This window comes from Lithobates pipiens, unplaced genomic scaffold (assembly GCF_037356315.1).
Source record: "Lithobates pipiens isolate NorthernLeopardFrog02 unplaced genomic scaffold, aLitPip1_a1.2 Scaffold_3, whole genome shotgun sequence".
Taxonomy (NCBI): Eukaryota; Metazoa; Chordata; class Amphibia; order Anura; family Ranidae; genus Lithobates; species Lithobates pipiens.
In genome coordinates, this window is record NW_027507790.1 from 7,745,639 (window position 1) to 7,763,355 (window position 17,717).

Here is a 17,717-nt window from a genome sequence, read left to right on the forward strand (position 1 = left end):
AGAGAGGAGAGAGAGGAGAGAGAGGAGAGAGAGGAGAGAGAGGAGAGAGAGGAGAGAGGAGGAGAGAGAGGGAGAGATTTCCATGCATTTAAAATGGAAAGTTGTGCTTTTTTTTTAAACTTACCAAAAATGCAGCTAGTAAGATTTTTAACACCACACTGGAAACACAAAGGACCAGTGTGAAGACGTACATAGAATTTAAAGGGATGCATTTTCTTGAGCTCTTCTTGCACTAAAAAGGTGCCGATAATGGCCGACATTAATTTGCAATTTAAATTAATGATATTAAGAGATAGATTTTTTGTTTTTTAAACGGTCGTCATTTTAGTCTCCTAGCCATCGGATTAAAGCAACGCCACCAAGTCTACCGGCTCTGCATTCTATGGCTCTTAAACCTAGAGGGCCTGGATTTCTGCTTTTTTTTACTAGATGCCATGTTCACCCAAAAACGAACTGTGGGAACCTATGCATCCATTTGGTTTCATTGACTGATACCTAAACTTAAAGTATCCAAGTTGCCTGACCCCTACATCTTCCTACCACCTTAAAGTCGCCATGCATACATGAATCCGACGGCTCAGGACCCTTCATCCACAACAAATAACCACCTCTCTTACTATTAGAGATAGTCACTTAGGTACATCAAATACTGCTTCTACTCCTAAAAAGGTAATCTACATACAATACCTTGCTTTGTCACGTTAGGCCATATCATTGTATAAGGGTAAAGATTAAACAAACAATCAGGGTCACCCCTAATTATAATTAAAGTGCAAAATTGTATTATACAAATACTGTGATATAACTACATAGAGATAGATATAGATCTCTATCGATAAGAGCTGCACAATTAATCAACAATCGTTATCGCGATCTTGAACCTGGCTAGTGTTTCACAATTCTTTCTATGCAAAGAATTCTCTCTGCTCTTCTGAAGCCACAGCCCTCAAAAGAAAGAAACTGGGCGGTCTGCCAAGAATCCAAACATTCTTTATCAGTTGAACTTAAGTATAAACATTGTAACAGTTTGTCAGTGGAATAGACTATATATTTTTAGTAGACGCGCTAGAGAATAAAATGGTAGTTATTGCAATATTTTATGTCACACTGTATTTGCGCAGCGGTCTTTGAAATGCAATTTTTTTTTTTTTTTTTTTTTTTTAAAGAAGAATGGTGATCTTTAGTCTAAGCAAAAAATTGTGATTCTCATTTTGGCCAGAATCATGTAGCTCTTATAAATTTTTTATTTATTTATTTTTGAAATAGGACTATAATCGATGAAGTATATTGTTTGATTTTATCAACACAGATTTGAAAAAAAAAAAAAAAAGTATATACATTTTTTTTATGCTTTTTTTTTTTTTTTGCAAATCTGTGTTGATAAAATCAAACAATATACTTCATCGATTATAGTCCCATTTCAAAAATAAATAAATAAAATAACCCAGAAGAAGGAGGAGTAAAACAGCATGCATACAGATTAATATCGTCTGCTCGCTCCACACCATGGTTGCATGATGCAATGGGCTTGTCTTCTCCCCTCTACAAATGTATTGACCTCTGATTGGTCTTCCTCACAGCAAGTCTGATCCACTTACTGCTTGTTTGGTCTTGACAATTGCAAGACAAGAGTTAACTGTTACAAAGGAAATATGTATTACATTGTGTTGTAACTGGTTCTGCAGATTACTTTGCCTTGTAATGTTGTGTATACACCTCTTGCAATTTAAATAAATAAAAAACTAAATACAATTTAATAAAAGTTTTCTAAAAATGAAAATAAATGATAGACGGAGAAGAGAACTAAAGCAGACACAACGTCTAATGATGGTGCAATATAATACATTTATAGTTTAACCACTTCAGCCCCGCAAGGATTTGCCCCCTTAATGACCAGGTCATTTTTGTGATACGGCACTGCCTCACTTTAACTGACAAGCATATATTGACTGGTTTACGCAAAAATAATAGCATCTACAAAATAAGGGATATATTTATGGCATTTTTATCTAAATGTTTTTACTAGTAATGGCAGTGATCAGCGATTTTTAGAGAGACTGCAATTGTAGCCATTTTTTTTTTTTTTTTTTTTTTTTTTTTTTTTTAGGACCACTGACATTTATACAGATATCAGAGGTAAAAATAGCCACTGACCACTGTATAAAGGGCACTGACAGGGAAGGGGTTAAGCGTTCCCTAGGGAGGTGTGGACAGACAGGGAGTACAGAGAGATCGCTGTTCCTGATCACTAGGAACAGATGATCTTTCTACTTCCCTGACAGAACAGGGATCTGTTTACATTGACAGATCCACATTCTGGCTCTCTGGAGCGATTGAGGGTGGCCGGGAGACATTGCGAAACTGAGCCAAACTGGGTATAACTGACGGCTGGCCGGCAAGCAGTTAAAGTGAAACTAAAGTATTTTTTTGCCTCAAAACAACAATAGATCATGCTTACCTGCCCTGTGTGATTTGCACAGAGCAGCCTAGATCCCTTTTCTCAGGTCCCTCGCAGGTGCTCCGCTGCTGTCTCAGCCAATGAGGAGGAGAGTCTCAGGCAGCCTAGTCTCTCTGGTTAGTATTTAGGTGGCTGCTGCACAAAAGAGGCTTTTTATCTTAAAGTGATTGTAAAGTCTTGTTTTTTTGTTTTTGTTTTTCAAATAAAAAAACATGTTGTTATATTTACCCTCTCTGTGTAATGGTTTTGCACAGAGCAACCCAGATCCCTCTTCTGTGCTCCTGGGCCCTCCCTCCTGTTGAGTGCCCCCACAGCACGCAGCTGGCTATGGGGGGCACCCAAGCCGAGTCACAGCTCCCTGTGCCCATTCAGAAATGGAACTGGTCCCATCCCCTCTCTCTCCCAATTGGCTGGCTAACTTTAACAGCAGCAGGAGACAAAAGGTGCTGCTGTGTCTCAGCCAATCGGGAGGCAGAGACACTCGTGAACATTGCTGGAGAGAGATGGGACTCAGATAAATATTAGGGGGGCTGCTACACACAGAAGGCTTTTAATCGTAATGCATAGAATTTATTAAAGATAAACAACCTGACTTTACAACTCCTTTATTACATAGAATGCATTAAAGGAGTTGTAAAGGCAGACTTTTTTTTTTAATCTTAATGAAAGAAGAAGAAGCAGACCACACTATGTGTAGCACGCCCCCCAGCACCCTCTAATTACTTAACTGAGCCCCATTTCTCCAGTGATGTCCACAAGTTTTTTTTTTTTGTTTTTTTTTAGCTGTCCCAGACACTTCTCCTGATTGGAGGAGACACACACAGCAGCAGCACAATTTGCACCCACGGCTGTCAAAGTCAATGAGACCCCTTTCACACAGAAGGCGTTTTTGCAGGTGCTAAAGCATTAAAAACAGCGCCTGCATCCGTCCTCAAACAGCTGCTCCATTGTGAAAGACTGAAGTGGTGCGCTGGCAGCGCATCAGAAAAACTCCTGTCAGCAGCTTCTTTGGAGCGGTGAAGGAACAGTGCGTTTACCGCTGCTCCCCATTGAAATCAATGGGGCAGTACGGCTATACCGCCGGCAAAACGCTGCTATTGCCACGCATTGCGGGCAGTTTTAAATCTCTCGGGCGCTAGCGGGGGTTAAAATCCCCCCGCTAGCAGCCAAAATGCGCCGCAAATCTGACGGTAAAACGCCACTAAAAATAGCGACACTATGGGCGGCACAGTGTGAAAGGGGTCTCAGGGCTCCCTGTCTGAATAGATAAACGTAGCTCTGTCACAGCTCAGGTGCCCCCAGTAGCAAGTTGCTGGCTGGGGGCCACTCAATAGCAGTGAGGAGCCAGGAGCAGCAAAGAGGGACCTGAGAAGAAGAGGATCTGGACTTCTCTGTGCAAAACTGCACAGAGCAGGTAGGTATAGCACTTTTTTTTTTTTTTTTTTTTAATTAACAAAGAGACTTTACAATCACTTTAAGAAAAAAATAAAATAAAAGGGAAGCCTTCTGCCTTTACAATCTCTTTAAATACCGCTTTAATGTGCGGCGTTGATTACACACAAACCAAACGACTCGTATTTCACAAGGTACACTTCCTTCTCAAACCGATTCTAATCCATACCCCAGTAACACTAGGATCAAGCTTTGTTTGCTCTATTTACTGTGTAAACACCGACATGCAAACTGGACCAATTCAGTTCACAAGCAGCGCCTGCAGCCTCATATCCCTGAGCAGCCTGCAATGATACAAGGGGGAGATTTACTAAAACTATTGGCCCACACAATCTGGTGCAGCTGTGCATGGTAACCAGTTTCTAACTTCAGCTTGTTCAATTAAGCTTTGACAATCAAAACCCTAGAAGCTGATTGGTTGCTATGCACAGCTGCACCGGTTTTAGTAAATCGTCCTCTATGGCTGAAGGACTCCCCTGGTGTGCGCAGGAGAGGGGTGGCGCGCAAGCGTGCGCAAGAGAGGGGTGGCGCGCAAGAGAGGGGGCGCAAGAGAGGGGGCGCGCGCAAGTGAGGGATGGGGCGCAAGCGAGGGCGCAGAAGAGAGAGGGGGCAAGCGTGCACAGCACCAGGGAAAGAAACACTAAAAGCACCGGTGGCAGAATGTCAAGTAGACTGACAACTCGTCCAGTCACATGACCACAACAACAGGCGGAGGTGATGGTGTGAGAGCCGGGAGCCGCTGAGGTGTATGAGGAGCCATTGAGGTGTATGAGGAGACGAGGCTATGTCCAAGACAAGGCCAGGCTCCTCAGTCTCTGTACAGAACGCCCACCATATAATAAACACAGAAGACACGTACCTGCTGACCCCACAGGGGAGACACCTAGACACTCACACTCTATACATTGATCTGTCATGGACGTACACAGAGCGTATGAGAAGCCAATAGACGCCGGCCTCCCAGCTTACCGTGCAGGTTTATAGCAGAGGCGCTCCCCCAGAAGTCAGCTGTCTCTTCACCCCTCCCCGTTCTCGGTTGCTGTCAGTCACAACACCCGGCTCTTCCTTCCTCTTCACAACCACAACAACATGGCGGAGCACGTCGGGAAGGCCTGGCAGGAGGAGGGGAGGGGGGGGGGGACGTCACCCAAACAAGCACTCTCACGCAGCGCGGGCACACCTCCCTGTGGCCAAGTGCGCTGTGAACGCGCGGGCACGCCCCCTTTGTTCACCTGGCCGCAGAGAGCTTCGAGCGACAGCCACAGAGAGAAGGCGTCGTAGTGGGTGTGTTGCGGGTGGGCGGGGCTGGAGCGTGTTGCGGCTTCTACTGTTCTCGCTGACAGATCTCCTGTTGGGAGGAGTGACAGCGAAGCAGGGGGCGTGTACTAGTGGCACCCAAACAAACTGCTTAAAGAGACAGTTGCCTTTACAGGTCTGCTGCGACCCTTTGGCACTACTGGGCGGCCGATATGATTTTTCAGGCCAGTGAAAGAAAAATAAACCAGAATAGAGTCTAGTAGTTAAAGTGGAACTTTTTAATCAGAAAATGAAGTCCTGCTAGATCACTTCAGTCTGGCCCCTTTTGCCAGTATAGCCATACCTCCCAACATTTTCACATGGGAATGAGGGACATCTACTAACAAATGTATGTAGGCATATGACATGCCCCCCTGCCACACCTCTTAACGCTGGATTCACACCTATGCATTACTTTTTTTGCATTTTGCAGATTTTCACTACAGTCCATTTAACATGGTTTCCTATGGAACATGTTCTGTAGTGCAAATCGGCAAAATGCAAAAAAGCACTAAAAATGCATAGGTGTGAATCCAGCCAGATTTAACCAAAAAAAAAGTTAATTAAATCCACAAGGACTTTTTTTTTACCACTACTATTCCTTTATATTGGCTTTTAAAATGTACAAACGCAGCAATTTAGAAATCAGATGAAAGGTTTAGCACTGGGAAACACTTTTTGATAGATAAAAAGTGCATTTTACATACAACTATATAGATCAGACAAAAGTGAGGGACAAATGAGGAGGAATGAGGGACAGAGGGACATTGCTCCAAATCAGGGACAGTCCCTCCAAATCAGGGACAGTTGGGAGCTATGGGTATAGCATAGCTATGTAAAACATTAACGCATAGCTCCCAACTGTCCCTGATTTCGAGGGACTGTCCCTGATTTGGAACAAAGTCCCTATTTCCCCTCATTTGTCCCTCATTTTGGTCTGATCTATATATAGTTGTATAAAAAAATTTTTTATCTTTCAAAAAGTGTTCCCCAGCGCTAAACCTTTCATACCGTTTCAAATTGGTGCATTTTTACATTTCAAAACCCAATATAAAGAAATAATCGTCGTAAAAAAAGGGATTGTAAATCCTTGTGCTTTTTCACCTTAACACATCCTATTAAAGTGGTTGTAAACCCTTACAAACCACTTTGACCTACAGGTAAGCCTAGATTAAGGCTTACCTGTAGGTCCAAGAAATATCTCCTAAACCTATACGGTTTAGGAGATATTTACCCGAAGACAGCCACCGCTGTCTATGGCGACGGATTGACATCATTGCGGCTCCGGCGAATCACAGAGCTGGAGCCGCGAGACCCGGAAGTCGCTCCGGGATCCATGGCAGTGGCAAAGAGGAAGACGGAGGACCGCTTCGGGGGCTTCGTTCTCAGGTAAGTTATTCATAATGAGCTAGTATGCTATGCATACTAGCTCATTATGCCTTTGCCTTGCAGGGTGTGTCTTTTATTTTTAATTTTTTTCCCTTTAATTCCTCTTTAAGGTGAAAAAAATTCTGGCAGTGACCGGCCCACTAGCCCCCCCGTTTTACTTACCTGACCCCCGTATTTCTCTCGGCGGGGATGCGCTGCCTCTTTGCACAGGGTCCCAGTTCTTGATTGGATAGGTTGATAGCAGTGCAGCCATTGGTTCCCGCTGCTGTCAATCAAATCCAATAATAGGAGGGTGGGTCTGAGCCTGGCATTCGTGTCTATGGAATCAGGAGCACGCACACAAGGTAACCCCCCGCCCCCCCCGGGAGAGCGCTTCTAGGGGGTTATCTGATGCGGTACGGCGCTTTTCGTGTAATAGATACAGCGGGAGTACAGTGTGATCGTCTATTCCTAGTGATCAGGAACAGCAATCTCTCTGTACTCCCAGTCAGTCCACTCCCCCCACAGTTAGAAAGCACTTCCCTAGGACACACCTAGCCCTTTGATTGCTCCTGAGGTTAACCCCTTCCCTGCCAGTGTAATTTATACAGTAATCAGTGAGTTTTTATAGCACTTATCGCTGTATAAATGTCACTGGTCCCAAAAAAGTGTCAAAAGTGTCCAATCTAAAAATCACTGATCACTGCCATTACTAGTAAAAAAATAAAAAATAATAATAAAATTGCCATAAATCTATCCCCTATTTTGTAGACGCTAAAACGTTTGCACAAACCAATCAATATGCACTTATTGTGATTTATTTTATTTTTTTACCAAAAGTATGTAGAATAATACATATTGGCCTAAACTGATGAAAAAATACTTTTTTTACACTTTTTCTTTTTGGTATATTTATTATAGCAAAAAGTCAAAAAATATTGTTTTTATTTGAAAATTTACTTTTTTTTTTTTTTGATAGTGCAAAAAATAAAAACTGCAGACGTGATCAATGACCACCAAAAGAAAGCTCTATTTGTGGGAAAAAAAGAACATCAATTTTGCTTGGGTACAACGTCACATGTGCAATTGTCAGTTAAAGAGACACGGTGCTGTATCGCAAAAAATGGCCTGGTCATTTAGGGGTAAATCCTTCTGGGGCAGAAGTGGTTAAAGGAGTTAGAAATGCAGAGGGTTTATACCTTCATACATTTTATGCATTAAAATAAAAAAAATCTTTATGTAGCAGACTCCCCAGCACCCCCTAATACTAAGGCTGCTTTCACACTGAGGCGCTTTGCAGGCACTAAAGTGCTAAACATAGCGCCTGCAAAGTGCCCTGAAACAGCTGCTGCTGTGTCTCCAGTGTGAAAGCCCGAGGGCTTTCACACTGGAGCGGTGCGCTTGCAGGGCGGTCAAAATAGTCCTGCAAGCCGCATCTTTGGAGCGCTGTAGGAGCGGTGTATTTACCGCTCCTAAAGCGCCCCTTCTAATGGAAACAATGGGGCAGCGCTGCAAACCCGCTTGCAAAGCGACGCTGCGGGCGGTTTTTAACCCTTTATCAGCTGCTAGCGGGGGTAGCACTGCTAAAACGATTTCCAGTGATTGGCTCCAGTGGCTTGCTCACAAGCGCACACTAGCACAGGCACCAGTAACACCCGCCTTGCACCTTCTGTGGGTGTTTCGAGTTCCGCACTGCTGCGTATTGTGACAGACAGCTGGCGATGCGATGAGAGATGCCGCTGCCGCACACATATTCAGTGCATGGCAGAGTGGTTTGCTGCTCCTCCCCGTGGTGTATTGTGGGTGGTGACGTACGATGGGCAGTGACGTACAGGGGCAGAGGCCCCGGGTGCAACATCCAGAGGGGCCCAGAATTAGTCCCGCATCTGCTGCCCCAACTTCCGAGTACGCTGTGCGCCGCTGGCCAGGGTATAATATAATAACGCTTACCTGTAGGAAAAATTAATATCTCCTAAACGTGCACTGTTTAGGAGATATTCACTGTGGATGTAGCCAGTTGCAACACCGGCGAATGCTTTCTGGACCTGGCTGGACCTTCAGTGCTTAGTCCTGGAACCTGGGGCTTCCGTGCGCATGCATAGGAGTCATGTCATTATGGCCACTCACATAGCCAGAACCCGGAAGAAAGGCCGGGGGAAGATGTCAGTGTGCCGCTGGAAGGCTTTGTTCAAATGTAAGTATTTCATAATGTAACACAATGCAAACTAGCACATAATGCAATTGCCTTACAGGTGTTTTTTTTTTTAACCACTTGCCGACCAGCCACCGCAGTTTTACTGCAGCAGGTTGGCTCGGCTTTGTGATTTTTTTCCATCATTGTACATCGGGCGCATACAAGGCAATCTGTGGGCGCGGTGCCTATCTGGCGCATACAAGGCAATCTGTGGGCGCGGGGGAGCCAATAAGTCAAAATTGTCGCTCTTTTGTTTATAGTGCAAAAAATAAGAATCGCAGAGGTGATCAAATACCACCAAAAGGAAGCTCTATTTGTGGGAAAAAAGGACAACAATTTTTATTTGGGTACAGCGTCACACAACCGTGCAATTGTCAGTTCAAGTGACGCAATTAGAGTTGCCACCTCATCACTTTAAACCCAAATACTTATCAATTACATAGGTTCTGAAGGCTAATTTAATGCAGATAAGACAACAAGTGAGTTTAATTACCACCTTAAAGCGGCTGTTGATCACACAAAAATGGAACCTCCGCTTTTCGGAGCCCCCCCCCCCTCCGGTATCACGTTTGGCACCTTCAGGGGGGAGGGGGATGCAGATATCTGTATAATACAGGTATTTGCACCCACTTCTGGGAATAGATTCCCGCGGGAGTCACACCCCTTCCCCCCCTGCTATCTCCAGGGAAACACACACGTCCCAGAAGATAGCGGGGATGAGCAGCGCAACTCGTGCATGCGCAGTAGGGAGCCGAGAAGTGAAGCTGTAACGCTTCCTTTAACATTCCTGTAACATTCCCTCACCGAGAATGGCGGTGGCAGCTGCCGAGAGCTGAGCGATTGATCGGCTTCAGCTGCCGACATCGCTGGATCCTGGGACAGGTAAGTGTCCATTTATTAAAAGTCAGCAGCTGCAGTATTTGTAGCTGGCTTTTAATATATATATATATTTTTTTTTTAGGTGGACCTCCTCTTTAATCAGCCTCAGAACCTGTGTAATTAATATGTGTTCGGGTTTAAAGGGATGAAGCGGCCACCCGAGACGCAATGCCGTATCGCAAAAAATGGTCTGGTCAGGAAGTGGGTAAACCCTTCCGGGGCTGAAGTGGTTAAACAGCCGCAGTTTACTACCGCTTTAATATTTCACTGAACACAGCTGGCAGAATGGTAAATAGACTCAGCTGTCTTGTTCAAATGACCTTTCACATTAAAAAAATATCTTTATTCATATAGAGCCTCATAAATATGGCAGCCATTGTTCCGGGGACCAATAGGCTACACGTAAATGGCGTATGTGAGGACGGAATGAGACGCTCTGTGTATCCTCCTAGTGAGGAATGAGGTGATTTGAGTTAGGGTAGTATCCGGAGTGGTGACAGTGCAGCCCGGACTGCCTGTCACGTGACGCCGGTCTCTCTCCGTTCTCTGTGTCCAGTATGCCGAGCCTGCCATTGGACCAGCTCCAAGTCACCCAGAGGGATCCGGGGACCGGAAGGCAGCGCTCTATCAGCGCCTTGGTGAGAGCTCCTCTATAGAACACATCGCTGTGTGCTTATTAGAAGGTGATGAGAGCTGACGAGGAAGCCATACCTGGTGACTCTGCTCCATCTATGACAATAGATCGCCTTCTAATTCTGGTTGGAATTTGAAACTATGACCAATATAGTCAGCATGCCTTTGGAATGTAAGCAGAGAGAACTATGGGGACATTGGGAAAGCACCTGATGCTGATGATGTCCTGGTAGAACCAGTGCTGTAATGCTGTCTACCTGTCATCATGCTACTATTTATATAGAGATGAGTACATTATTACCATGTGACTAGTAGATGGCATCTCATTGCTCTACTTCACATCCCCAGCAAGTGTCCAGGTGACACGTGCTCTTTATGGAGACATCAGGGGTCTAAGCTGGCCGTACATTGTTGTGGTTGGTTGTTGCCCCCCCAAGCAGCGATAAGAGTAAGGCCCCTTTCACTCCGGGGCGGTGCGGGCGCTGGCGGTAAAACGCGCTATTTTTAGCAGTGGTATTCGGCTGCTAGCGAGGCTGTTTTACCCCCCCCCGCGCTAGTGGGCGAGAAAAGGTTAAAACCACAGCAAAGCGGTGGTATAGCCACGCTGCCTCATTCATTTCAATGGTCAGGAACGGTATACACACCGCTCCAAAGATGCTGATAGCAGGACTTTTTTTTTTTTACCGTCCTGCCAGCGCACCGCTCCACTGTGAAAGCCTTCGGGGGTTTCACACTCGAGTGGGGGGAGCACTTTGCGGGCACTATTTTTAGCACTGTAGCAACTGCAAAGCGTCCCAGTGTGAAAGGGGTCTAAGGGAGGGTTATAAACTTTGTTTGCCATCTGTGTCCCATTGGGGAGATTTCCCTTTGCTTCCTGTCCCATAACCAGAAACAGGAAGTGAGGGTGAATTCCTGGTTGTCACCAGAGGTGTTGAAAGATTTCCCTTGTATTTCTGTTCTGATGACAATCCAAAATTTGGGATTTTCTTTCAATCTCAGTGAAAAACAGGACCAATAGGGAAGGTGGATTTCCCTAATGGGAGCACAGGCAGCATTAAATTCCTTACAGGGTTCTAATCCCTCCACATTCTATCCAAAACTAATAATATAAAAAAAGTTTTCCCTTCGTTACACTTTCAGCCTACGATATGAATGAATGAATCTCCCACTGTAGCTGTTGTATTTTGGCAGCCAGATCCAGGAGCTGGCAACAGTTGCATCTGATTGGATTGTCAACCGTTTTTCACCCAAGGGATGTTGGACAGAAGGGTGGCAACAGGGATGTTGGACAGTTATCGGGAATCTGACAAAATTTGCTCTTTGGTTGGCAAACTTTAGACCCTAGCTTCCCCTGTCTTCTGTGCCAGGGGATCAAGCATGATCCACAGTTTTCCCTGGATATCGACAGCTTTGAACCTGGAAATTCTCAGAGCTGAACTCTTCGGGGGTCACACTCTGCAGAGATCATTGGTGAATGGATGGTCCTCATTGTCCTCCTGCTCACCTTCCTGATGCCAATGTGTATTTTTTGGGGAAAGGGGGTTGAGGTTTCGCACACTGTCCTTTGTTTTGACTCTCTCAATGTCTGGGTATATGACCATGCCCAAGGAAATTAAAGTGGACTTTTACCCATAACATCTTGATTTAAAAAAAATAATAATAATGTTCTTTTAGCAAGGAACATGCATTCTACATTAACAATTATGCTACCAAAATGAGTGTGTTGTAAATTGCCTTCAGCATTGCTCCTGTTTCTTCTTGCTGGAGGCTGCCATTTTGCTGAAGCCCACAGCCACTGAACAGCAGTAAATCATAAAATGTATCTAAACCCATCAATTTTATGATTTAAAAACAAACAAAAAAAAAAACGGTTACATAGCTGGGATTGGTAACTGTCACATTTTGCTTATCTCAGCACCCAAACTGTCAAACCACCAATTGTCTGGTGTCATAACTGATCACATGTGCAGCACCATGGCAATTGCAGATCAAACTGAAGCAGCTTCCTTGGCTGTAATACATAGGAGGGTTTAATTCTGCTTTAAGGCTGTCAACAAATCGGCCTCTACAAACTTGGCAGTGCCTTAAAATAAAAAGCAATTGAGCATGTGCAGAGCAGCGTGAGACAGACAGCATATTACTGGATTTTAACCAATTGGCAGCTGTGCACTGTAGCTTTACCACTACGTTGCGGGCTGGCTGTCCAGAATCACTGGCCTGGGTGTGCTGTGATTTGTCACAGCACATGCCGATCTTCTGGTCCCGGACAGTGATTGACTGCCAGGGATCAGCTCTGATCTAACCCCTAACACAAGTCTGTGAATGTAAACAATACAGCTTTGTTCAGGGACCGGGGATCTAGTTGCTCCTGCTAAGTAGAGTATGAAAACGACTAGCTCCCTGGTAAAAGCAGCACAGAGTACACACAAAAACATATGTTAGGCACATATTTAACCCTTTGATCGACAGAAATGTAGACCCCTTCCTGCCCAGTGCCATTAGTACAGGGACAGAGCATATTATTAGCACTAATCACTATAATGTCACTGGTGATGTCTGTGTCAGATTGTCTGCCGCGCTATCGCAAGTCCCGTTATAAGTGGCTGAAAGCCGCCATTGCTATTATTAAAAAGAAAAAAAAACAAGAATTCCAGTATATATCCCATAGTTTGTAGATGCTATAACTTTCATGCAAACCAATCAATATACACTTATTGGGACATGTAGCAGAATACATTTTGGCCAAAATGTGTAAAGAGATTTGATTTTTTTTTTTTTTATATATAATAATAAAAATAAAAAAAAGACCCAGTAGTGATCAAATAAAACCAAAATAAAGCTCTTTGTGTGGAAAATTATATAAATTTTTGTTTTGGATATAGTGTTGCATGACTGTGCAATTGTCAGTTAAAGTCGCGCAGTGCCGCATAGAAAAAAATGACCTGGTCATGAAGGGGGTAAAATCTTCCAGAGTTGATGTGGTTATTACAGAGCATAGACATGTTTTTCATAACTATATCTGCAAAAGGGGCCAGCCTAAAGTGATCGATGTAGCAGGACTTCATTTTCTGACTAAAGTTCCCCTTTAAACTGTTAAAGTATAACTAAAGCCAAAACCTTTTTTTTTATTTATGAATTTTTTTGAGGGGTTGGGAGGCTGATGAGTAGGGAGCCCCTGTCAGGTGTTTGTTTTTTTGTTTGTTTTTTAATTAAATCGCTGTCCCATTGGGGACATTTCCCTTAAATTGATTTTAAACTCCCATACATGAATTGTACCCATAGGTGAGGCTTACCTATACGTACTGTAAATATCTCCTAAATGTGCACCGTTTAGGAGATATTTACTGTATATGTAGCTGATGACGTCCTGAGCATGTGCGCTCTGAAGGAACGGCCACCCATGCCGTTCCTTTGGAGCCCTGTGCCGTAACCGTGGGAGTGACGTCACGTGGCTTCAGACACACACAGCCAGAGTCCGCGGACCTGGAAGGAAGACGGGTGACGATGGATGCGGCCTCCAGCGGTGAGACGCATCGGTAGAGAGCTTCGTTTGCAGGTGTGTGTCACAAAATGTGCTAGTATGAGATGCATACTAGCGTATTATGGCTTTACTTTGCAAGTCAGAAAAAAAAAATGAAACCTGCGGTTTACTTCCTCTTTAACTTCTTTTTCTGTAGAGACAACAAGAAGTGAGCAGAAATCTAATTTGTAGATAATACCCTTTTAGGCATTTGTCACTGGAACAAGTTACCCCATTAGGAGGTTCCTATATCCAGTTCTGGTTTGGTATCGACTCAAAATTCTGGTTTGTCCCTCACTTTAATTCCTGTGATGACGGCCACAGACAGAGAATGAATCTCCCTAATGGGACGCAGACAGCAATAAAAACCTGTTTTTGGCTTTAAATACACTTTAATTGTGCTCTGATTCACTCATCCTTGCTAAGTTATTCACACACAAATGTTTCAGAATTTTGTCCAGTTAGTTACAATTGGGGAAAAAAAAAAATATCACATGGAATTGAACTATCTATGGCAGTGATGGCGAACCTTGGCACCCCAGATGTTTTGGAACTACATTTCCCATGATGCTCATGTACTCTGCAGTGTGGTTGAACATCATGAGTAATGTAGTTCCAAAACATCTGGGGTGTCAAGGTTCACCATCACTGATCTATGGTAATCTGTAGTTTTCTATATATTCCTTATTTCAGGTGAGTTTGTGGTCAAAATTGCCAAAATATCACAAACTGAATTATTTATTATAATTTTTTTTTAATTACTGGGAAGTCCATTTTAGTTACTTGGATGCATCAAAGCAAGAAAGTATGACAAGTGTGCCTGGAAGATCAACAGTTCTTGTACTACTTTTAGTTACTTTTCTTGCTGTTTGAAAAGGAACTCCATTGTAATCCATTATCTAATTAAACGTCCTCCTTGTCAGTGCTATACAGATGAGTTACTGTATCTATTAGTCCCATTGACCCCTATGGAAAGATCATATAACCTACGTACATTACAAATGCTGCTAATCTGCTGGTTAAAGCCCAAGCTTATGCCCCGTACACACAAGCGGAATTTCCGTCGGAAAAATCTTGGATGGTTTTTCCAACGGAATTCCTCTCAAGCTTGGCTTGCATACACACGGTCCCACAAAAGTTCTCAGGGACTTTTGACCGTCAAGAACGCGGTGACGTACAACACTACGACGAGCTGAGAAAATTAAGTTCAATGCTTTGGAGCATGCGTAGGAATTTTGCACATCGCAATTGCTACAGAAGATTGGAAAAAGTGCGATGGAGCATACACACGGCCAGAGTTTCCGACCAAAAGCTCACATCGGACTTTTGCTGGTGGAGATTCCGATCATGTGTGCGGGGCATTAGCCATTTTTTTTTTTTTTTGGTTGACATAGGGATGAGTTAAAGTCTTTGCTCTGTCCTCATTTAAAGTGGTTGTAAACCCTTACAAACCACTTTGACCTACATACATAGAATGCATGAAGGTGGAAAAACATTGAGGGTTTGCAACCCCTTTTAATCTTTGGGGAGTATTTTACCAAAAACAAAATTCCTGTTGCAGAGGATGCCTAAAATGATACTTGGGTCTTAGTGCAGACTTTTGAAAAAAATCAGTGAATCAAGACAGAAGCAGGAAATTGTTTGATTCTGGGGGTGTTCTGTACACCAACTGTATACAGAACACCTCCAGGTTGCCAAGTTGCTTTGCATTTTCTCGAAATGACAATGGCTTCCGATTCAAATGGAAAAGTAATTTTGAATGACATTAAATTACAAAATGGTTTGTGCAGCAATTATATATGTTATATTATTTTAATAATCTTTTTGTTTTTTTCTTTTATGAAAGTGGAGCTCTCCTTTTAAAATCCTTGCAATGCACTGATCACTCAGAGGGGATTGTTTTTTGTTTTTTTTTCAGCAAAAGTGGAATTACACTTTAAGTGCAGATTATTTATAAAGCTGTCAACTTTTCTGTTCCCTTGTAATTCCGCAGGACCCAAAGAGAGTGCAGTCCAGGAATTTTATAACATATACCTCACCACCTGACTCCTGTGGCCCAGCTCTTCTGGAGGAGTTTTTGGAAAGGGCAGATTTTATCACAAAGGATTTGCAATGGTTATTATCATTGCCACATGATCGTTTCTGGTGCCAGGTAAGGAGATGCCAGCCAAATTTCCTGAATATGATCTATTTTGTGTGCTTTTATCTTGACTGTTGGCAGTACTCAATATTTAGCCCATGGTTTAATGACTGTTCTTTAAAGTGGTTATAAAGCCTGAACATTTTTTACCCTACAAACATTCCTTGCATTACAGTAAAAGATGTTTAGGCATCAGTATCTCCCCTCACCCCCTTTTTTACTTCCCTGAACCCTCATTCGATCCAGTGATGTGCACGTCTGCAGCTCTTTTCTCCCCTCACTTCTGGGTTTCACAGGCTTTGCTGAGGCATGAGAGTCATTGGCTCCCAGTGCTGTCAATCAAAGCTGTCTGTGTTTATAGACAGTGAGGCTCGGTAGTGAACCCACACAAGTGCCCTTATAGAGAGCAGCTTTCCATGCAGGTACGTGCCAGAGAGAGGGCCAGTGGGGTACCCGAAAAGAGGAGGTGCAGGGTTGCTCTGTGCAATTCATTTGCACAGAGCAAGTAGGTACAAGGCTGTTTGTTACAAAAACAAAAACAAAAAAAGAAAAGCATTTACAATCACTTTAACCTTTCTGAAGTATGTGCTTTAGTTCCCCTTCCCCTTTTTTTTTATTTTTTTTTATTTTACATATTTTAAACAATGATCACTTTTTTGCTTCCTTTTTTGTTGATGTGGCATTTCTTCCTGTCTTGTCTGCCACAGGTGATATTCGATGAATCTTTGCAGAAATGCCTGGACTCCTATCTGAGCAATGCGCCACGGAAATATGACAGATGTACACCTTTCCCACCTGCTGTGCAGCAAGTGCAGGACAAACTTCATCACTTTTTTTTCCTAACCTTCCTGCGAATGTCAACACACAAAGAATCAAAGGTACAACTTTGTCACCTTTTAAAGGAAATCTATACCTATAGAAACTACCATTGGTGATTTCCCTCCTCAAATGCTAATTACCTAGTCCTCTCTTAAACTAATAGCTGGAACAAGAATGCAGCTAGTCAGAGAAAAGTCAGAACTTGCTGTTGTGCTTCACAGACATCGATGTGCGCAGAAGATGCACGAGGGCCATTTCTGAAGTGCCGTTTATAAACGCATTTTTGCAAATAAGGCAACAGGGAGGTGGCTATACTAGTATCCAGCTATTTATTAAAGATACACATCATGACCCCATCCAGTGTGATAGAGGTCACCGACTGGATTGTATAACCTTCATTTGCTTTATGATGTACTTCTGTGAGTTGTACTATAAAGGTGTTGCCATAAAAAGTAAATCAAAATTTTCCTCCTATATTATGAAAAATACTGTGCTATTTAATTAAGTTGGAAGCTGCGGCTCAAGATGTTATACGATACCAACATAAATGCACAAAAAAAAGAGCTGCGCTAAATATAATGCTGCACAATGTTCTACAAATTAAACAAAAAATGTGCTGCAATAAATTAACAAATAAATTCTATCGTGATAAACTAGTGAAATGATGAAATATCAATAATAATAATATGCTTCAATAAATAAATACTCTCACTTGACTGCATGAATAATAAAAGCTATAATGGAGTTCAAATTGGCAAACTCCATAAAATCATGTCACTGAGTGAAAAAAGTCCATAAGCGATGATCATGTATAGTAATCAAAAGCCATAACATGTGTAAAAAAACACTCTTCAGTGGTGATATAGTGCTTAATTTTCCAAAGAGAGTGATGTGAAAAAATACTGCCACTTACCAGAACGCGGTGGTCCCTTGCTACAGGGGACCACACCAAGCAGAT

General features: G+C 43.1%; 2 protein-coding genes across 8 annotated transcripts in view; one reads left to right on the forward strand and one right to left on the reverse strand.

Moving 5' to 3' along the window:
- The window catches only part of MTMR3 (myotubularin related protein 3), a 150,476-nt gene extending 145,372 nt beyond the window's left edge, over positions 1–5,104 (reverse strand). For 2 of the 7 annotated variants that reach the window (XM_077461213.1, XM_077461217.1), the window contains exon 1: positions 4,880–5,086. The gene's annotated coding sequence lies outside the window, so the exon portion shown is untranslated. The other 5 variants (XM_077461210.1, XM_077461212.1, XM_077461214.1 and 2 more) reach the window with 5 other exon arrangements.
- A 5,016-nt stretch (positions 5,105–10,120) lies between these two features.
- The window catches only part of ASCC2 (activating signal cointegrator 1 complex subunit 2), a 60,311-nt gene continuing 52,714 nt past the window's right edge, over positions 10,121–17,717 (forward strand). Inside the window, exons 1-3 of the mRNA XM_077461218.1 lie at positions 10,121–10,285; positions 15,794–15,952; positions 16,648–16,818. Coding sequence (XP_077317344.1) covers positions 10,205–10,285; positions 15,794–15,952; positions 16,648–16,818 — 411 coding nt within the window. The 5' untranslated portion in view covers positions 10,121–10,204. The remainder of the gene's footprint in view (positions 10,286–15,793; positions 15,953–16,647; positions 16,819–17,717) is intronic.